Here is a 23,199-nt window from a genome sequence, read left to right as displayed (position 1 = left end):
AGTGTCAAAAAAAAGCGTCAATAAATGGTGAAAAGCAGTTAAAAAGTTGTGAAAACTGTTAAAAGTGGATCAAATGTGCAAAAATGGGCAGAGACAGTGATGAAAATGGGTTAAACAGAACCATGAAGAAATCATTTCAACACCAAACCCAATAAAAGCTTGACCAATTTTTCAGCTCTAAAATGAAGTAACTGTTAGCCAGGACACCAGCACCAATGCTACAGCTTCAACAACATGCATTGATATCAGTAAATCAAATCTGGAGAGGAGCCCGTTCTCCGGGTTTTTCAGGGGCCCAGCATGTTCTGTGGGCAGGCTTGTATGTGAACACGATCCATTAACACCACTGTCTTCTCTCGGTTAAAGCTCATTTAAAATGGACTGAAGGAAAATGGAAAACTGTTCTGTGGTCATATGAATCAAAATTTGAAATCTCTTTTTGGAAACTAGTGGAGATGGAGCATACAGATTGTAATGACGCCTGCATCTTTGAAGGTATGGGGTTGAATTAGTGCCTGCATTAGCATCTTTTAAATCTGGAAGGGCATTATCAAAATTGTATAAAGGTTTTAAAGCAGCACATGCTCCCATCCTGACATCTTTTTCAGGGAAGGCCTTGTATATTTTTGCATAAAATATCTTTAAAATATCCAATTTTGACTCCATAATGAATAAATAAATCATGACATGATCTTAAGTGCCTATAGTGTATATTTTGTAAGGTGGTTTATGAGTATATACATGCATTTATGGGCAGTATGAACTGTTTAACCACATTTAATAACAGTGAATTCAGAGCAGAGCTTAACAGACTCTTAGTCTTAAAATAGAAAACCTCCACTTAATAACCAGATTTACACGTCTTCATTGAAGCAGACACACAACATAGAAACTCATGCACCTACAGGGGAGAGAGCTCTATATTAAGCCCTCAAACTGTATTTGAGCGGATTTACTATTTTAAACTCTTCAAGGCCGAGCACTGCTGATTACAACACCCAAAACAGAAATACTCTCAAAGCTTACTTTTCCTCTTCTTCCCTCACCATCTTTTACAGCTTACAGACAAATTCCTTTGCAGGCAGTGAGCTGTTATTTCAGCAGACATCCTCCCTGTGATGGAGGCTCTGGTTACAGAGAGCTGCCTCCGGATCACAGAGATACACACGTGTGTTCAGACATTCCTCCTCTAACTCAGGGAAAGACTCAAACAGAAGTAGGCAATCAGCAAAACCTACAGAAATGCTGAAAGGATGAGATAATTCTGGAATTACTTCTTGCCTGCCTGAGCTGTTTCTTCTCAAAAACTCTGTCCAGGTCACAGAAGCTTCTGAAGCATGCAGGTCTCTTTAAATGTCAGCATTTGCATGTTTTCTAAAGTCTGGAAAAACTGAGCGGAGAGGAGACCATCAGGCTGACTAATGTTTTTCATCCCATCATACCTGCCTTTGAACTGCAGTTTGTCTGATATTTAAGGCCTTAATGGAGCCTCAGTATTCTGTGAGGGTTTTGTGTGTTCTAAGAGTCTGCTCTCTAAGCTCTGTGCTGAATTACAGCTGACCCATGAAGACCCCAGCCCCCCTGCTCCTACCTTTGGAAACCCCCGTCATCTGGATCACATCGGGCTCAAGTAGGGGGCAAAGCATAGCCACCTCTGTCTGGCAGAGGCAGGGGAGGACGGGAGAACCAAGGTCTACTGAGGTGTATGTTTTCATCTCAGTTTAGTCATTTCAAAGCCGGAAAGATCAGGAATAAGATCCGAAATTATTCTTAATTCTTAGATAAGCACCTTCCATTCTCAATGGTTGAGCTTGTTGAGGTATGTTTTTAGTGCATCTGGTGTCACTGCTCGCTGCTAGGGTTAATCTGGCATCAATCTCCCCAAATATATGGAGGAATAACCTTTGACCTTTCATCTCCAAAAACAAAATGAGGAAAATCTCAGTTGAACCTTTCACAATGGAGGTCTGACTTCTACAGGATGCATTAAACCTCCTAAGACCCTGCATGTACATATAAGGACATTACATTTAGGCTTTCCCACAACTTAGTGATGATTTCTGCTGTTAGAATTTTTGAGATAATTGTCCAGAATGTCCATTAAAATTCAAGTAATTTGCTCAGAATTTTGGAAGAATTTGTTATAGAATTTTCAGAATTTTACATGGAAATTTTGGGGAATTTCATGAAATTTTGTAAGTATTTTCATGAGATTATTGGGGTATGTTTGTGAATTTTTTGGAAATTTGGGGGGAAATTTACATTGAACATTCCTGGAATTTTCATGCAAATTTGTGAGGATGTTTGGGGGAATTTGTTTGTAAATTTGGGAACTGTATTTGTACTAATAGGGGAATGTTTTGGGGGGTGAATTAGCTTTGAAGCTTTTCGGTGTTTTCATGACAATATTGGGGAAATGTTTGAATATTTTTGGAAGTTTTGGGGGAAATTTGCCTTGAAAGTTTTTGGCATTTTCATGGGAATTGGGAAAATATGTGTGAATGTTTGACAGAAGTTGTTTGGAAATTTGAGAAATGTATTTTTAATTTGTGGGAAGGTTTTGGAGTGAATTTGATTTGAAAATTAAAGATATTTTCATGGAATTTGGGGGAAAATATTGGGGAATTAGATTGGGAAAATTTTAAGAACTTTGATTGAAATTTTAGGAAATTTGCTCAGTGGTTTTGGGGCAATTTTAATATCACTTTGATGAGATTGCAGGGAATGTATGTTTCCTAAGAAATTCGATAAGAAATTTAAGAGGGAATCTGCTTTGAAATTTTGGGGAATTTCATTTAAAAATTTCAGGACTTTTCATGGAATTTTGAGGGAAATTTTAATTGGAATGTTAAGGCTCTGATAAAGTTTCACTGAAACATTTTGGGGGGTATGTTTGAAGACATTTTGGGATAATTTTATGGGGTACTTAAAAAATAATACTGAAAGAATTTTCACATAAATTTAAAGTCAGATTTTGTTGATGCTGCAGGACTAAAAGTAATTTGCAGGAATTATCAATGAGTATTTCAAGGAATTTTAAGGAAATTTGCAGGAATGATCAGAAACCATATTAGGAATTTTTAAGCATTTTTAAAACATATTTTCATAGAAACTTTTTAGAAATATTCCCTGATATCTCCTGGAAGCGCTGCAAGGATATTGTGGGGATGCTTCGGGAATATTTTCTCATTTTTGTAGAAATTCTTCAGGAATAGTCCCAGAAATCTACAAAAACTTTTGTTTGGATTATCTCAATTTGTTTTAACATTCTTTCTTGACATTTCAAAGATAATTTGTGCTGTGTGAGCTGTTTGGCTACACTCAAACCAAACTGTATGCATCTACACATTTTATCAGCAAGACTAGGGAGCTTCCACAACATAAATCCTGGCCTGGTGTGTTGGTAGATAGATTTTTTAAGCTCATAGATGCAGTGTTTGGTGATTAACGGCATCAGATTTTCTGTTTTGCTCCACTCAGTCAGCACAAGGATGTGACCTCTAGCCTCTTTTATTTGTATTGTGACACACATTAGTGCCAAAGCCACTGTGATAATCTTGAAATCATCAAGTTTGCTGATGATCCTGTGATCGTGTCCCTCCTCAGCACTGATGATCCTGAGCATGGTGCTCTATCGACAGATTTCTTCAGCCGCAGGTCATTCTTCCTTGACAGATATGCGTCAAAGATTAAAGAGATGATGGTTGAATCTACGGTTGTCATAAATGACCAGGCTACTCCTAAGAGAACTGCCCCCCTGTGCAAAGTCTCAGGAAATCTGAGGAATGTCAAAACTGCCACTTATGTGATTCTTTGATTACATTTTTTTTCAAATTGCAGGTGGTCATAATAAACATTCATAAAAACACTCAACTTTCATGAAATATATTTTCAAACTACTAAACTGTGCACACACGTTGTAAATAAAATATAAAAATGCTGACAGCATTCCTTAATTCTCTCCCCATGTTACAAATGTTGCTTCATACATATAAGCATGACCAAAATGACAGCTCATACAGTGCAAATGAAATAATTAAGGTTATTTACAGGCAGTGTGACCAGTGAGCTTGAGGGAGAGCTTCGACTGCACCAAAAAACAAAGCTGAGGAGTTGCTGCCCCCTGCTGTATCAACGTGGTCATGATATCTTTCAAACCAGCAGAAACACGGGCAGCATAAAGTAAGATGTAAAGTGTTTGGTAATTCAGAGCTGACACACATTTGTTAGAACAGCAGGTGGCTTGAAAACTCTCAAAATGTATTTATAATTTTCTTTATTCTTAATCTAATGTTGTGACAGTGATCCTACTTTAATATGAATCCAACAATCATGTGAGCTGAAATGTCCTTTATTAGATGACGGCCCTGAAGGTGGCACTCAGTCAGGGGTGGTTTTAGTCATCCAGAGGCCACTGGGCCTTCGACATTTAGCTAAAAACATTCAAAACAAATGAACAAATCTACTGAAGCATCTTCTTTAAGCAATAAAGCAAGGGAGGTACATGATAGCATGATAGCTCAGTCTCATCACAAATGGATATCTCATCATGTCTAGGCCAGGTGTAACTTATACATTAAAAGAAAAATCTGCAATATCATACATTATAATTGTTACATTATCTATTGAGATCTACCTAATCACAATTTGCTTGATATGAATATACTTGGGAACATTTTGACAGGTCTGGGCTCTGTAGTTTTGGCCAGGAGTCCTACCCAGGGCCTCCTTTGAATAATCAAATTCTATTTTGATGCTATTTTGTTCAATTGTGGCCCCTTATAAGGGTAACACCTCATAACTCATCACTTTAAGTCTTAAAAAAGCATTATTAAAGAATCATTAAATCCTTAAATACATTACTCACCATCCATCAAGTAATAGATATTTCTATTGTAAACTGAGCTATAATGCTTTAGTGATGCATCAGTGACCTTAAACCTATCTGTACCTCTACTAATACATCAACAAAGCACTTGTTTATAAATGACAGACATTTATCTACACAGCACCACATAATGACAAAGTGAGAACAGAATTTTAGAAAATTTGGCAAATTTATTACAAATATAAAAATTGAAAAATCAAATTTTCAGACACTTTGCAAAAAACACTTGAAATTTAGTTCAGGTTCCTCCCATTCCTCTTGATCATTGCTGAGATGTTTCTACACCTTGAAAGGAGTCCACCTGTGGTAAATTAAATTGATTGGACATGATTTGGAAAGGCACACACCTCTCTATAGAAGACCTCACAGCTGACAATGCATATCCGAGCAGAAGCCAGCCATGAGGTCAAAGGAACTGCCAGCAGAGCTCAGAGACAGGATTGTTGCAAGTCAAAGATCTGGGGAAGGCTACAAAAAATTTTGCTGCACTGAATGTTCCCATGAGCACAGTGGCCTCCATAATTCTCCAATGGAAGAAGGTTGACACAACCAGGACTCTTCTAAGCGCTGGACGCCCGGCCAAACTGAGCAATCAGAGCAGAAAGGCCTTAGAGAGGTGGTCAAAAACCTGATGGCCACAGTTCTAAACATGTCTGAAGGAAACCAGGGACCACTCATCTCCTACACAATGCCACCCCAAAAGTGAAGCATGGTGGTGGCAGCATCATGCAGTGGGGGTGCTTTTCAGCAGCAAGGACTAGGAGACTGGTTAGGGTTGAAGAAAGCTGAATGGAGCAATGTACAGAGATATCCTCAACAAAACTTGTTCCGCAGCGCTCAGGTCCTCAGACTGGGCCTAAGGTTCACCTTCAAAGGACAACAAAGGAGTGGCTTTGGGACAACTCTGTAAATGCCCTAGAGAGGCCCAACCAGAGCCCTGACTTGAATTCCATCGAACATCTCTGGAGGGACCTGAAAATAGCCGTTCACTGAATGACCCTATCCAACCTGACTGCACTTTAGAGGATTTGCAGAGACGAATGGCAGAAAATCCCCAAATCCAGGTATGCAAAGCTGGATCATATTCAAAAAGACTCGAGGCTGTAGACTCTGTTTTCACTTTGTCATGATGGGGTACTGATTATTCAGGGAAAAAGATAAATGATTGTAGCATCAGGCTGCAAAATATCAAAATCTAAAAAGGTTAGGGGGTCTGAATACTCTCTGTATGCACTGTATTTATTAGTTAAAAATGCCTGATACATGACGAATAAGGTATTTACTAATGCTTTAATGATAATAGTGTGCCGTCTTCATCACATTTTTGATGTCTACACTTATACTGACTTTATTTCAGGCCTCTTGAAGCACCATTATCTACCTTTGCCTTTGGTAAAACCATCTTTGTAATCACTGTCCCCAAAGTAGAAAAATGCATTCTTTGTACCTTCTGTTTTTGTTGTGATAAATGTCCCTCCAGTGTGAATTTGTGTGCTTTTATGTGATGCATCTATTAATGTAAATAGTTAAGAAAGGAGATATTAAACTGTTACGAGCTGTTTATTACAATAAATTGTTTTTAAGGCAAGTGATGAGTTAGCAGAAACCACACAAAAAAATTGAAATACATTTGATTTTCCTTTCATTGCATGCATGTTAAGTCAAAGTTAAGGCTTAATGTAAAAAAAAAACTGTGTTTAATCAGGCTTAAATAGTCATTTAAGACACTGTAATCTACATTTCTATACATTAGCATTTGAGAGAGAGCAACATGGCTGCACACCCTGTTTGAATGTATTCACATCAACATCCACTCCCTCTCCTCTGACCTTTATCTCGCCCACAGACACACACACATGCACAGATACCATGACAAGCATGTTCAATTTCTTCCAAAAGGAATCATGTTAGTACATTCAATAGGTGGCACAGCCTCTTACAGTCCAGGTGCACCGGCTGCTCCTGCCACTAAACACACAGTTAGTGATTTTAGTTAGTGTTGTTAGACGATTAGTTTATTAGTGGGTTAGTTTGTTAGTTTACAGAGAGCTGATGTTAGTCTTTGTGTTAGTCTTTGTTTAAACTGATGTTAGTAGGTTAACGAGGAAGGAAAAAAACTGTCACACTTATTTGTTAAGACTTCTGTTTAGCACGTTACCAACACAGCTAGGACTTCAGCAGCACGGCTCATCGCTATGAAGCAGTCTCATCGCACCACAAGGTGTTTTAGATTGAAGCTTCCATACAGTGTCAGTAAGCTGACATTATTAGTAAGACAAGGCATGCTTAATTTGTAAGAGACATTTCTTTCAAGACTAACAAAGAAGAGAGGTGTTAGTAAGGTAGACAGGTGGAGCCTTCCAGCCTGAAAATGTTAGTAACAAACACCAGAATAGTTAGTACTGGAGTTCAGACTTGCTCAGGTAACGCAATATTTTTTTCTCTTTTTGTGACAAGAAGCCAGGTGCTCATTTGCAAAGGTTGACCACACAATGCACAAGCAGAAAGAAGAATCAATGGCTGCACACTTCCACAATATTCAAACTAAATATGGCACCACACTGGGTATGTACAGTCCTAATTCAAAGTATGCATTTTTAAAGATGCAAAAAATTTGCTACACAGCAAAAACTGGAGGGTTGAAATCTCAGTATAAAACATTTCAGAGTTGATTTTAACTCCCAAAGTGTAATTTTAACTCCAATCCTAGTTCTTCAGTGTGGGTGTTTTTTGTCAGTGTTGATCCTTTCACTGTTAGCCTAACTTTGTAGAGAATCAACTGATCTAAGCTCCGCCCAATGCAATTCCAAATCTGGTGGGCAGGGTTTTCCCATCATGCCCTTGGGCAGAGTGGTTACATGTGTTTAGATTATGCCTGTCATGCAGTGATCACTGCTGGGATTCTTTTGCTCATGTTTCTTATGGAATATTGTTGTTTTTGATGTTAGACACTTCTGCACCATGAGTGAAGTTATCCACTGAGTTAGTGGCAAATCAAGGGCGATCTGCTGATTTAAAGCAAAGGATGCTACAAAGAGTGCATTGCACCATCCCTGCCAAAAATGTATGACTTGCACTGGATGTTTGATTCTAGGTAGCAGTATTTATGAATTATTAAAAGTGCATTGCAATGTGATAATGATTAAAATTGCACATACTTAAAATTAACACAATTGAATGGGAATGGTAAAATGCTGTGAAAATGCACCTGGATGTGTAAAAAAACACTAAAAGAAAGTTAAAATATTAACACTTTCTGGAGTGTAAATTTAACTCAGAACCCATGATAAATATATAAACTCAGATAAGTCTTGAATTCAGCACTAAGGGAGTTTAATTAACACTGATGATTTTGCTGTGTAGAGTGGCCAGAATTTTTTGTATAATTACAGGAGCACACTGGTAATACTAAACCACCCCACAGTGCATTGCAGCTCTTAAAATATCAATGATATTGATGCAGAGCTGGTGAGCTTTTAAGTATGCAGTCTGTATCATGGATGCCTGTGAAGTCTGACACAGTTAGCTATTATCATCTGTAATCAGATCAAACTTGTCGTCTTACATGTGTGGTCAACCTAGCCTGACGTCAGCATTTGTTTCTACATCTCCTTTTTTCTTGGATGGTTAATAACATTTCCCTTCCCAATCCCTGAAACCCTTCTTGAATGAACACCTTTTTATAGATATTTTGATCTTTAATAATTAATCTGAGTGTTGTTTCTGTAAGAAGGATTGCAGGATGATGAGAGAGGAGCATGTGTCACACTGCGGGCGTAAAGCAAAGGGTTAGTCAGTGTGTTAGAGAGAAACATGGCCAGCCATAAGCATTCAGGTTTCAGGTTAGTACTCAGTGATTGTTAGCAAACATTAGTATGGTTAGATATTAGTGAGATTCTGTTAGTAGAAGCCAGACCTGGATAAAAAAGATCTATTTGCACATAATTATTAGCATTTGCTGTAAATTGCTTGAGTATCAGATGATGGGGGAGTAGGCGTCAGGACAGATTAATTAAAGCAAGCAGGCATCGTTTAGAAAACTACACACCATTAATTTCCAGCAGCACACATGTGATTATGTGAATCACAAGAACCCCCACCTAGGTGATACTTCAATAAGGTCAAAACTGATGCTAAGAATCATTTGTAAATATTTTTTATCCCTTGTCTGGAGTATTTAGAGAGTAAAAGAGGAGCAAACTTTGCAGATGTGAGGAAATAACCAATAAGCAGCTGGCAGCCCAGTAACATCGCAAATTTCAGATTATTCATAGACATAAGACACATGCATACACGGAACATACACACATGCACACAGGCATGCACTCACACAGACACACAGACAAAGCCTGTAGCCATAGAGACCCCCACCCCCCACCCCGTCACCACCAAGGTGCAAAACTCAAGTCTGTTCCCTCAGTATAAATAAATGTGTCCCCCTTCTAAATAGAAGAAATTGATCATTCTAAACTACTGAAACAAAATAAAAAATCTAAACCAAACAGAAGCCCTGAGCTTGTTATTTTAATCTGTTGTTGTTTTGTAACATTTGTGCAGGGAGAAGGTATTTGTTAAAGGAGAGGGTAAGAGGGTATTTTATCAGGGAGACTGGAGCATGTGTTTTGTCTCTTCCCATGCATGCCAGATTTTTGCCCATTCTATATTAGAAATTCGAAATATAGAAAGTTGATTTCTTATCCATCTTCTTCCTTCACTTTCTCATTTGTAAATCATAAATTCTTCAAAACATCAGAATCGCATTTCTTTGCATTTGTGTCATAAAAACTTAAGGGCCGACCAACTATCAGCCTGGCTGATTATCAGGGCTAATATTCAGTGTTTGGCCCATTATTTGTACCTGCTTTTTATTTTACCGGTGGCCAATAAAATCACTTAATTTGGCTCCACTGTGAGTCTTCCCCTCTGACTCACCCTCTACAGTCTCACATAATTTCTCGCCCATATCTGATTGGCTAGACGTTACTTGTGTAATAGCCAGTCAATATCTGTGTAACATAACCTCACAAGCCAGACTGTTTTATCTATCCATTGCATGTAATATATTAACATTCACTACCCATAGAAAGCTTTTTGGGAAGGTTAAGGACTATACAAAAAATTCTTCAAAAGTGATTGGACCAACATTCTGTCAGTCACATTCATTATGGGCCAATCAGAGTGACAGGACAAAATGAAGATGTAGGCATGTGCAGCTGTGGTAGTAACCTGAGCTTGACGGACAGGAGCAGCAGGTTTGGAACAACAAAGCTTGTTGCGGATAAAACTTGTGCCGAGACTGGTCCCTGAACATGCAAAAACATCATCTATGCCAAGTATGGTTTTCTGTGCTATTGCTCTTGTTTTGAAAAAGAAACGTGGCCCATTTCTGATAAAAACTGTTGCTATGCGATAGCTACATCCGAGCTAATCATGACACCAATAGCAGCCACTGTAAATTCCAGCTTACAGTACAACTAAACACCTCCTTTAGTTATTGTGAAAAACTGTCAGAGCTGTTTGTTGCTCTTAATTTAATTTAAAAATGTGGATAGCTACATCAGAGCTAAATGCAACACCAGGGTCAGCGACTGCTATCAGTTTTCATTTCCACAAAATCCCGCCTGTAGCAACCACATTGTTCTCCTCAAATAATGCTGACTGGTATGGTCCATTCTCAGACCTGGCAAATGTTTCAGAGTGGAGCTTTGCAAGATGGATCTGCCCGATGGAATCTGGTCAATCCATCAGCTATGAGTACCACTGACACATATCAGTTCCAAATATCAGTTACCCGTCTCATGAACTATTAATAATTGGTGTCAATACTAGCCTTTATAAATCAGTATTGGTAGACATCTGGTAGAATACACTCTAATGTACTATTCAACATCATTTGTTAACTCCATCAATGTAAGCACTAGCTTTCTGGGGATTTACCTCACATTCATCTGAGCAACTGCCCATACAAAGTATTTAGAGGGCCAAAGCCCTTCAAAAAGTCTTGAAAGGTGATTGGATGAATGTTCTGTCAGTCACATTCATTGTGAATTAATCAAAGCAACAAGACACAGTGATGTAGTGGGCATGTGCAGTTCTGATTCGTAAACTACTTCCCATCAGCTTGACAGATGCTGCAGTTTACTGACAGTGGAGCCAGTTGGTGAATAAAACTCATGCTGAAGCAGGGTGTGAGAAGAGCAAAAACATCTTTTCCACCAAGAAAAGCATTCAGTGCATTTCTTTGAGAAGTAAAGAAATGCTTTCCACTTCTGATAAAACTGCTGCTATAGCTGCTAATGGCTTTATTGCAGTAAAACCACAACCATAGCTGCTGCATTGTTCTCCTCATATGATGCTAGTTGGGCTGGTATTTTTCAAACCAGGCACAAATGTTTCAAATTGGAGCTTTGCAAGATGAATTTGCCTGATGGCAAACATGAAATCTGGCAAATCCATCAGCTTTGCAAGTTAAGCCACCCACAGCGACTTTAAAACTGCCCTCTTCCACAAGATTAACATGGCGCTCCCAATGTTGCCCTCTAATTTGAGGTTCAAAATTTTAAAAAATGGGGATAAACTGCCACAATGTCCACAAGTAAAACCACTAGTCTGGCTAAAACTCAGCAGACCCACACACTACAGTGTAAATACAGCAAGTATGCATTTCTTTTTCAAGACAACATGAACACATTGTGTGACTAACACATCATAAAAATGTGAGAAAACTGCTCATCCTTCTCACACTCTTTTAGCAGTTTGTTTTTAACATCACAGGCTGAGAATATCCTGGATCTGGCAGAGATGCATGCTAGCGTTAGTAAGATGCTAACACACAGAATAGCATTGGCAAAACCCTCAGAGACAGAAAAAAACTGTAACAGAGTATGGAGGTCACTGCACAGACGCGGCAGTGAAAAGGCACAAGAGGTGTTCCATAGCTGCAGTGATTTTGATCGGCCAAACCAACCAGAGCAGGGGGTGAGTGGAACTATATTAAACTACTCACAGCATATTTTAAAGAGCATTTATAACACAACCCATCAAACACCCCCTCTGACTGAGAGGAAAGTATTTTTCTTCTGGAAGTCTTTGACATTTATACACTGAAGCGGCAGGAGTCATCTTTTTTGAGGAAAACATTTGAGCATCTCTTTCTGAAGCTGGAGTGGCGCCATGAATCCATCACTGCAGGACAAATAACATGATAGACTTTAGAGTCAAAAGGGGATACAAAGATAGAAACAAAGATGTGATTTACAGTGCAGCATTCTGATTTTTCTGTCTCCTACACCATCAAAAACATTCATATAGATGCTTTTCTACCCTAGTGTAACAAACATGTAAACAGATAATCCTGCATAATGTTGAATAATGAGTCACAGAAGCTGATTATGCTAATCAGACTTTGTCATATAGTCTTCACTTTCACGTTGGTTTGCCTCCTCTCTTTGCTGCAATCCTGCACAGGACAGCTATAGCATACACTGAAAAATATGGCAGTGATTTAACACATAACTAATCTCTCTTGATGTATCAGTTCCCTATTTCTCTGCACTTGCAGCCAGCAGTGAGGCTTAGCTCACTCACACATGGGAACACAGCCTAGAAGTGGGCAAAAGCCGTTTATTTTCATCTAGACCTATATAACAAGTCTCAGTGTGGACTGTAAAGCGAATATGAGAGGGTATAAAAGTCACCCTGGTGTAAATCCGCAGATGGATCCTCTCTGCGGTGGTGCAGCGGAGGGCGATGGAGCGGTGATGCAGCTGCTGGGGTCTGGTACGAGCCGCGATCTGCTTTTTTTCCTCGGTACAACTGGGGAAAAACACACAAGACATGGCAGCAGAAAAGTGGGACACAACCTGACTGTCCTCTAAAGATACCCTAGAGATTACATCTTCTTAGATTTTATCTTTCTGTCCTCTTTTTTTTGACACAAATAAGACTAAAACTACACCCACACCCCCATATGTCATTTCAGATAGGCTGCATTGATGGCAGTTATCTAACTGAATGAGTAATGCTATCATTTTCTCCATCTGTTACAGTGTGCCAATGAAAATGAAGCTCCTTCATGATTCAAGTAAAGATAACTCAGCCTGTTCACATAACCTGTCCTGCTGTTGGGTCCTCCCTGTGTCCTGACTGGAGACGTCAGCAGCTCCGGAGACGAATCCTGTGCACAGTCCATGCAACACTGGCCACAAGGTCACCTAAAAGAATACAAGCACACTGAATAAGGGTGCAACACATACCTTAAGCTGGTGCTGCAGCATGCTTTTGCATAAGGATTGCTATGTTTAAGGCTTGATTTTGCATATTAGCCTGCTTTAATCTTAAACTTGAGACAGGATCTCAGGTATGTGCTCTATTCAGCGTACAAGGTGTAGTGACTGGAGCATATGGAAAGTGGGCATGAAAGATAACAGGCTACAGATGACACACTATGAGCTAGCACTGCCTAAAGCAACATATTTTTTTAGACAGAATTAGATTAATACTAATCTGACATAGTCCACAGGAAGAGCTTTTGATATAACAAGCAAACTTAAAATTCACAACCCCTGGTAGGATGTTAGATTGAGGAAAGGCTAGAGACAGGCCTTCCTCTGCAGGAATAAAAGAGTCGATTTAATCTTAAAGATTATCCTAAATGACCGGTCAGCGAAATAAAACGTCAATTATTAAATAAGAGAAGAAAAAAAGGGCCCAATAATGCTTGCTTTACCCACCAGAGATCATGAGGCTCCTCGTGCACCTGTCCCGCAGAATCAACGGTGAAAAAACATCGCCTCCTCTTCTTCTTCCTCCTCCATGTCGACTTCATGCTCTCTAACCTGCTATTCCACGCCGTGTTTTGTGCTGTGTTAGCCGCCCGCAGTGAAAAGCTGCTCGCCCTCCGGACTACACGCTCCGCACTGATATGAGCCTCGGCAGAGAGGAGGGCAGCGTCGTCTGTATGGCTGCCGAGCAGAGACAAGCAGATGTGGGAGTGCCGAACAACAGCTGCGCACTGACTGCTCCGGTCCGGGGAGAAAACAGGATAAAGTGAAGCCGGAAGCCCCGGGACAAAGAGAATGGATGGGAGGTATTACAGAGAACAGCGACGTCTTTGAGTAAGCAGGGTCGCACGGAGCTGAATAATGAGCAGGCTCGGTCTCCAGCTGCTGCCACAGGTTTACGCTCTTTTGTATGCGCCCCCATCATCCACCATCTGTGTTTCCCGGGCAACAGAGGGCTGCCCGCAGGCTTCACCAGCAGCTCATACAAAACGAGCACCTCCAACCAAACACAAAAAACACACTGTGATCTGATAACTTTACCTAATAGCGAGTGTAACAAACAGGAGTCTGTAGGATGAATTTAGTGATAATGGGACCATGTTTGAATTTCTGTCTTTTTAGCTTTCTTGGTGTGAATTTGTAGGAAAAGTCCAACATATCTTTCACGTACGGTTGATTGAGACAGGACATTTCATCTGTGATTAAGGCTAGTGTGAACATTTTTCATATATGCTTCAACTGAGTTCCACTGGTGGGCTCAGGGGGGGCAGGAGGGGTGATCGCCCCCCCCCCCCAGCGTGTGGAAAAAAACACAGCACAGGTAAATTTTTGAATGCCCCCTATAATAAACATAACATTATGGCCTAAAACGCCCTTCCAGCGAGCAAAACATATGAAAGTCTCTCTTACAGTGTCCTTCCATTGGACAGAAATGTCAGTAGACAGGGTTCCCTGCCTGTGGACACTAATTACCACTTTAATCTTTTTACCATAATCAAATGCTGAAAGTAATTAATCTCTACACCATAACTCAAATACTGAAAAAAGTCACTCTGTGGTAGAGTGCCTAACATCATGCGCCTAATGCACCAATCAACTATCTTAAATTATCTTATCTACCTCCTGTACCATAAATCTGCCCACATCCTTACTTGTTTTATACTCTGATCATCTCTAATCAGCATCCTTGCACACCTTGCAACCATACTATCATGCACACAGACTTTTATATATGAAGAATAATATGTACAAGAGATTGTACATATCTAAATCTCACTGTGGTAAAATGCCTTACCTCATATGCATATTTGCACTGAATTATCTATTTACTGTACTCAAATACTGTGAGAAAGCTCACTGTGGTAAAATGCCTCGCCTCATATGCACATTTTCACTTAATTACTGTACTCAAATACTTTGACAGATCACTGTAGTAAAATGCCCCATCTGAGTTTGCTCTGATGTCACATTTTGTGAAAGTCATGCAATTTGCAGTTACTTTTTTCTAAACTTAATTTTAACTGTAGACTTTTTAAACGATGTCCTCCCTGCATTTGTCATTATTTAGATCTGGATTTAACAACCAGTGCCATCAGTGGAAACATTAGCATCTACAGCACTAAAAGTGAGCAAGCTAGTAGTTTTGGCTATCTACCACATGGCAATCTACCAAGTAATTACTTAATTTAAGGCTCTATATAAGACCTTTAATTATCTAAAGTTAGTACTGCCACATTTTTATTCCTTCATGTCCACATTCTTGATGTGTTTGCAAGCAGCTATAAGTGAACTAAACTGGTGCTTTGCTCTGTGGTGTTACCGAGGAGAAAGACAAGCATGAGTAAAGAAATAGCCTCAAACACTGACATATCTAGAACCTCAAAAAATAAAGGAAATTAGTAACCAGTACAGTGAGAAGATTAATCAGCATAAATGTGTGTATGAGGTGAGGCATTTAACTGCATGTGGTTTGTTGGTTAATAGTTTAGTGAGTGCAAATGTGCATTTGAGGTGAGGCTTTTACTACAGTGAGCTTTCTTACAGTGTTTGAGATACAATCTTGATGCCTGAGTGTTCACAATGTTAGTGACAAGTATGGTGGCCTGGAAGTGCGTTACAAAAGTACAAAGTCTGAAACACTTTTACAAAGTCTGAGACAAATTTACTTTAACCAAACATTTTTATACTTCATAAAAAAATACATTACCAAAAAATTTACAAATAAGAAACAAATTTGCATTTTACTAAAACAATTACAAAACCTGAAACAAATGTATGGAGTCGGATACAAAATGACAAAATCTGAAACAAAAGTACTAATTTCAGATTTTGTAAGTGTTCAGTCTGTTTAGTTTTGCATTGGACTTAAATTTTCTAGTCATTTGTAAAAGTGTTTTTGTAATGGAAATTTGTTTTATGAAATGCCAAAATGTATTGGTTAATGTAAATTTGTGTTTTAAAAAATGTAAAAATGTTTTTGTTCATTAAAATGTGTTTGGAGAAATGTAAAATTGTTTTGGTTGATGCAGGTTTGTTTGATGAAATATGAAAGTTTTGGTTTATGTAAATTTGTTTTATCACATATTTAAATGTTTTGATTAATGTAAATTTGTTTAATCTTTGTAAAAGTGTCTTCAAGTTTGTAATCATTTATTGCGCTTCCAGGCCACCGTAGACAAGGTATTAGCCCACCAGCAACAATAGTTGGCGCTGGGACAAATGACTCCACACAAAACACTACACATCTTGTACTTGGGTTATTCTAGAGGTTTTCATGGGTATGTTAATATATCATTATCAACCATAAAAACTTCATTCTTCTATGAAAATGGCTCTTTCTTGTGGTTTGTCACTGATCCTCCCTTGATAAAATGGAATCAGGAATTCTACAATGTCATGTGACAGGAAGTACATGGAGACTTATTATTTTTCCTTGTCCCAAGGGATCTTCTCACATGTTGAAACTTTATAGAAGGGAAAAGACAATCATAAAATTCAGCAACTATTGTTGTTGGTGGACTTAAATGGGCCAAATCAAAGTAAAATTACTGATTTAAAAAAAAAAAAACTCAATAAAGCACAAGTACACAACTCAATTACAGTGAATGTTAATTGCTTTCTAACCCTGCTATGTGGTAAAATGGCATCAAATACTTTTTAATATACTATTTGTGGTAGGGGAGCTGATATCACACATGCAAAGTGTATCTAATGTGTATTTCTGTTTGTTACTCTTCGCCTCAAGGTATGCTAAGCTAAATGTAAAAAACTGTGAATTACAGTTACTATTGTATTTTCTGTTGTCATGTAGCTCTGACGCTTCATTAATTGAAAATAAGTTTTTCAAATTATTCTAATTCACTAGCTTTGACCACTTTAATAATAATATAATTAAAAATAAAATGTTTTTGTATAAAATGATTGCTCCTGTTCCTTTATTTTCCCAATGCTTACTGTGTGACACATCCGACCAAGACATGCTCCTTACCGTGTTAAATTAATGCTAATTTTACATGGCCATATGTTACCCCCTTTACCACCTTGTTAACATCTTTTAATTCATGTTTGTGATCGATTATTGACTGTAATAAAGATGATTGACAAACTGCTGCCCCCGTCATTACAAACCCCATCCAGCAGGGGGCGACAGAGTATGCGCGTACATAAATTTGGCCCTCCTGCTTTGCCATACAACTGACAGCAGCTTGTCCACTGTTGGCTGAACATATCAGAGTACTTGTAAATTTGTGTCAGTCTTGCAGTGTTTGAGCGGTAAATGTGACAGTATAGATGCTCCAGGCGGGTCCTCCGGGTCTGTCAGGCCTGTGCCGAGTCACCGACCACCTTTATCTGAGTAACGGCAGAGCGGCTAACGATTCCTCCCAGGTGTCTCGGTTCAACATCACCTGCATAGTGAACGCCACCGAGACAAGGAGCAGCTGCCCTCCTCCTCCAGGAGTGGAGGAGTACATCCACATCCCGGTGTCTGACTCTCCCGTGGCCCCCCTTTTCGAGCAGTTTGACGGGGTAGCAGATAAAATCCAGCAGACTGCGGAGAGCGGAGGCCGGACATTGGTGCACTGTAACGCCGGTGTGAGCCGCTCTGCAGCTCTTTGCATGGCTTACCTGATGAAGCACACAGGTGTGACCCTGCTGGAGGCCCACAGGTGGATGAAGACTTGCCGACCCATGGTGAGGCCTAATAACGGCTTCTGGAAACAGCTTATAAAGTATGAGTTGGAGCTGCGGGGGTGTAACTCTGTCCGCATTGTCTCCTCCTCCATGGGAGAAATACCAGACATTTATGAGGAGGAGGCCAGAAACATGATGCCACTGTGAAGAAGTCACTGCTGTCAACAACAGAGGAACATACTGTACTCTATCTGACACCCCTGCAGGGATCAAATGCAGTTTTGTCATGGAAAGACACAAAGGCTGAACTGCTCCTGACTGTTATTGTGGGCTTTTATTGTACTCTTTTGCATTCATCTTTATTACTTGTATGCAAGTTACTGTTTTAAATTACTATAAATAAAGGTATGATCTTGTATTGCACATTGGTGAACAAAATTGAGCTTATTTGAAATGAGGGATGCACAGATCCAAGTGCAAGTACCTACATTTTTGTGTACACTGATTCAGAGTACTTCTATAAATACAAAACACTTCTGGTTGAAGAAAACCCACTAAATATGCTATTAATGATCAAATGTCCATACTGTTAACCTTCTAGAAATATTAGGACTGTCCATTTTTATAATGTTATCAGGACAAGATTTGAAACATTTCTCAAATTGGGTGTATGATGGAGGACTTCTTTTTCAAAATTTATGACCAAATGAATTTTCTACCTATGTATTTTGATGCAGCCTTTTCCACAGTCTATGCTTTCTACTGTTCATAACATCCTCTAAAGTCCCGCCCACCACACCAGTTCTTTATTCTGAATGCTTTAAAATTTTTGGATTTTCCTCACACTTCCTCTTGACAATTTGGCAGTACATAGTTTGCAGTATGCTTAATTGTTGTCACCCTTATTAATGTTGAAATATCACCAAACTGGGGTGCAGATGGCCTAGGGCACAGGTGTCAAACTCAAGGCCCGGGGGCCAAATCCGGCCCACAAGATGATCTCATATTTCTGTTATAACTGGCCCATCAGTATGAGGTCTGCAGATTTCCTCAAGTATAAATCTGTGAACTTATCCCTGATGATTTCAGATATCCTTGTTAAGTCACAAAATCTGAAAAAGTAAGGAGCAAAAATATTTAGATAAGATGTCAGGAATGTGGGAAAAGAAATTAATTTGTGTTTTAATTTCACATTTTCAATTTAGCATCTCACAATAAGGACTCAAACTTTGGATTTTGCCTTTTAATTTCATACTTTGAGCATTTCAATTCATAATTTTGACTTTTCACGTGATGTTTAAAGCTTTAAGATACATAATTCTAATTTTAAGTGATATTTTGACCCTTTTTAACCAGTTATGTTGTATTTTACCTCATATTTCAACTTTAAACTTTGACTTCATAATCCCAAAGTTTGACCTTTCAGACTCACAATTAAAAATTTTGAATCACATCTTGACTTTTAATTTCATGATTACACATTTATTTCATATTTTGACCTTTTAAACTCGTGATTTTTACTTTCTTTCTAATATATTTGCCAAAAAAAAAAATTTCAATTTTAGGTTTTGACCTTTTTGAACTAATAAATTAACTTTTCTCAGATTGTGAGCCTTTAAACTTATCTTTTCAACTTTCTAAATGTCAAAATCGTTTATCATCAGTGCTAAGTTTTATTTTGTTGGTTGTTTGTTTTTTTCCATATTTTATTACCAGTGAAACAAGGTTGACAGTTTCTGGTTAAAAAGGTGACCCTGTTAGGCCCTCAGGTTAGTCCTAAATCCAGAATTTGGCCCCTGCTGTGACTGAGTTTGACACCCCTGGCCTAGGGGTTTGGTCGCAGTCCATATACATGGGGGCCCTGGGTTCAAGTCAAGCCTGTGGCTCCTTTCCTGCATGTCTCAGCCCAACGCTCTCGTCCCTATTTCCAACTAAATCCTCCTCTCCAAATAAAGACATAAAAACATCTTTTTTAGAAGACATATTATTGTTTGTTTTGTTTTGTTTTTTTACTCTCTGAATGCACTGTTCATGCTGCTCTATACCATTAAAGGTCATATATTTTATCCCTTCAAGACAAGTTTGTATTGGTCTCAGAGGTCCCCAGAACATGCCTCTGAAGTTGTTGAAAAAACACTCCAGTACTGGATTTTTGCATGTCTAAAAAATCCAGTTTCAGCCCTGCTCAGAACCAGCTGTTTTTTGTGTCTGTGGCTTTAAACTTTAATGAGCTGTCTGCCCCCGCCCTTCTCAGGAAATGGATGTGGCAGCGTTCAAAACTGCTCACTCATTCCCTTCTCCCCATCCACTATATAGTGAGCTGCGTATAGTGGACTATATAGTGCACTCACTGTAAATAAATGATTTCGGTCACTACTTTGGCCGCAGGCAATGACGTCATCGTCGTCTCACAATTAAAACGTTTAGCAACAACGGCTGAGGATCAACATTAATGGTAGAATTTCACTGAAAATTGATACATAATGTAACGTACTTTTACAAAAAATAAAAATACTAATAGATAAAAAATGTGTTAAGTGTCTAAATAGTATACATTTTTGTGTGTATTATAACTTATTTTTGCATAAAGATGTTGGTCTCATGTCTTGTAATCCTCATAGGGGGAAAAAATGACTCAGTTTTGAATTCTTAACATTTTCTTACAGACTATACAGATTTGGTTCAAACCAACAAACAAAAAAGTATTAAATAAAGTTTTTATATGTGTTGCTATGTTCCTCTTGTTCGTCTGTCATGTTTGAGAGCAGCAACCGCGATGCATGATGGTAAATAGTGCTGGGCAAGTGACCATCAGCTGTTCACTACTTTTCAAAATGCATAGTGGGATAGAATGAGTGCACTTTATAGTGAATAACAATGCTCACTCAGAATTCAGACACCACTACATTATGGCATATACACTATATAGTGCACTATGTAGTGAATAGGGAGTGATTCTGGACACAGCCTGTGACTCTCATGATCCAGCTGAGAGGAGGGCAGAACTTTTTTCCAAGCGGGGAGGGCAAACCGAACCTGGGGCCTGTGCTAACTCCCCACATGAAATCATGAGGGGAAATCCTGGAACGGCTTGTTTCAGCACACATTTTCTGAAAGTGTTGTATGACAATCACCACAGCACAAACCCGCAGTCAAAGTCCCCTCTCCTGTTTCACCTCAGAAAGTTTCACCTCATACTAGCGCCCCCTCCCCTACTCCACACGCATGCACTCCCCTCTATCCCAATTCTCAACTCACCTTGACCAATCACACACCATCTGCTGCCATAAGCCATGCCCATGAATCTCTCATTCCTGTCCATATCACCCATAGACTGTTCAGTCATCCTCGTCTACCACCTGTCCACCATTGCAATCATAAGAACTTTGTCAAAATTCACTTCTAACTACTCCCACCCCTTGGTCCTGTCTCCAACACAGCAATCTTTGGTCTTTTAAATATCAGATCCTTAAATAAATCTTTTATCGGCCATGATTTTATCACTTATAATAATTTAGACTTTTTAATCCTGACTGAGACTTGGCTGGCTCCTGGAGACATCTTTGATTGAGGCAACCCCCCCCTCCTCTCTCACTTTCATCAGCCCCGCTTATCAGGCAGGGGAGGGGGGTTGCTGTCATTTATAAAAATAATTTTAAACGCACTCCTGTCATAAACAATGATTTTACTTCATTTGAACATCTGTTTTATTATTAATCAAAAGGATCCTATCTTAATTGCAATTATTTATAGACCCCCCCAAACCCAACAGTGTTTTTAATCTAGGAGTTTTCAAAGTTTTTAATCACATTTTATTTCCAAACACGACAAAATTCTGATTTTAGGTGATTTTAACATACATGTCTGTTGTACTAGCCAGTGTCTTATTGTTGATTTTATGGAAATGTTGGAATCTTTTAATCTCACCCAGGCAATCCAGGAACCCACTCACTCTAAGGGCTACACTCTTGATTTAGTTTTATACTGTGGCCTTAGTCCTGATGATTTTATCCTAAAGGATATCTGTGTGTCAGACCACAAACTGATTTTATTTAACATGTTTTATCTCAACTGCCTATTATTGCTAGTACAATTGTCCATAGGCGAGTTTTTAATCCACAGTCTGCTAGCAGGTTTAAGGAGCTTTTTAATTCTGCGTCTTTAACTGCCTTTCACACAAATTTTAACACAGAAGAGCTTGTCTCTCTTTTTAATCACACATGCCAGACTGTCATGGACTCTGTCGCTTCCTGGTTGTTCCGAAGTCAAGACTCAAATCTAAGGGTGACAGGGCTTTCTCCATCAGAGCCCCTCAACTTTGGAACGACCTGCCCAAGCAGTTAAGGCATGCAGAATCATTTACATCTTTTAAACCGCTTCTTCTTCTTCTTCTTTTTTTTAAAGATTTATTTTTGGGCCTTTTCATGCCTTTATTTGATAGAGGAAGGACAGTGGATAGACTCGGAAACAGGGAAGAGATTGGGGAGAGACATGCAGCAAAGGGCCACAGGCCAGATTCGAACCCGCGTACATGGGTAGCGCCTTAAACCACTCGACCATCTGCGTTCCCTGTCATCTTCTCCTTCTTCTTATTTAGTTTTTATCGTGTCATAGATTCTTACGTATTTTAGTTTCCCATCTTATTTCATTTCCTCTTAATCTCACCCTTACTCCCTGTCAACCTCATTTTACTTCCTTGCCCCTTAGCTGTTTTTAATCGTTACTGTCTTCCTCATTTTATTGCTATTATGTTTTTATTGCTTCCCTTTAGTTTACCTTTGTTATAATATTGGTCAATTTTACTGCTTTTACAGTTTTAGTGTTTGTTTTACCTTGTTTTACTATTGGTCTTGCCCTCTTCATTTACATTTTACTGCCTTTTTTGTTTATTTCCTGTTTTGTTTTTACTCCTGTGTCTCTTTTAATTTCTCACATCCTTTATTTTGGTCCTCTTGGTCTCAGCCTGTGTAGCTGGGTTCCTGCATTGCCTGGGTTCCTGTTCCTACTCTTTTATGGTACTTGATGTCTGTCTTGCCTGCATACTGATGATGTTCATGATGTCTTAGCTGTGTAGTATGGTTTCATGCCTACACTCTGATTGATATCTGTGATGTCCATGTTTCAATGTATTTTGATGTTGATGAGTTATTATCTCGTCCATATTTTTGGTTAGTTTCTTCAAGTGTTTGAATTCTGCTGATGTTTGCATGTCACGCTGTTTGGGTTTATTACTTTGTTCTCCTGTTTGCTTCTGCATATGTCAAAGCACTTTGTAAACCCATGTTTTAAAAGTGCTATATAAATAAAGTTATTATCATTATTATTAAAATTAATGATTTTAAAAAGTGCACAAAAACAATTTTCAATCACAGTAGTCCAAGTTGATGTTTTTGTTTT

The 23,199-nt window shown here is 38.9% G+C and overlaps 1 protein-coding gene and 1 long non-coding RNA gene across 2 annotated transcripts; one reads left to right on the top strand and one right to left on the bottom strand.

Annotated features, from left to right (window-relative positions):
* Positions 1–5,305: 5,305 nt before the first annotated feature.
* Positions 5,306–14,081, bottom strand: LOC121510261. The gene is made up of 3 exons (XR_005991925.1): positions 13,621–14,081; positions 12,586–13,101; positions 5,306–12,073 (listed from the first exon to the last, which is right to left on the bottom strand). It is a non-coding gene; the product is annotated as an uncharacterized LOC121510261 (long non-coding RNA).
* Positions 14,082–17,337: 3,256 nt separating this feature from the next.
* zgc:153044 (uncharacterized protein LOC751678 homolog) lies at positions 17,338–18,225 on the top strand. Its single transcript, XM_041787867.1, has one exon. It carries the CDS (start codon positions 17,461–17,463, stop codon positions 18,007–18,009), a length of 549 nt encoding a protein of 182 aa, XP_041643801.1. The 5' UTR covers positions 17,338–17,460; the 3' UTR covers positions 18,010–18,225.
* The last annotated feature ends 4,974 nt before the right edge of the window (positions 18,226–23,199 follow it).

This window comes from Cheilinus undulatus, linkage group 5 (assembly GCF_018320785.1).
Source record: "Cheilinus undulatus linkage group 5, ASM1832078v1, whole genome shotgun sequence".
NCBI lineage: Eukaryota > Metazoa > Chordata > Actinopteri > Labriformes > Labridae > Cheilinus > Cheilinus undulatus.
The sequence above is the reverse complement of the archived record's forward strand: the minus strand, read 5'-3'. Positions and strand labels throughout refer to the sequence as shown.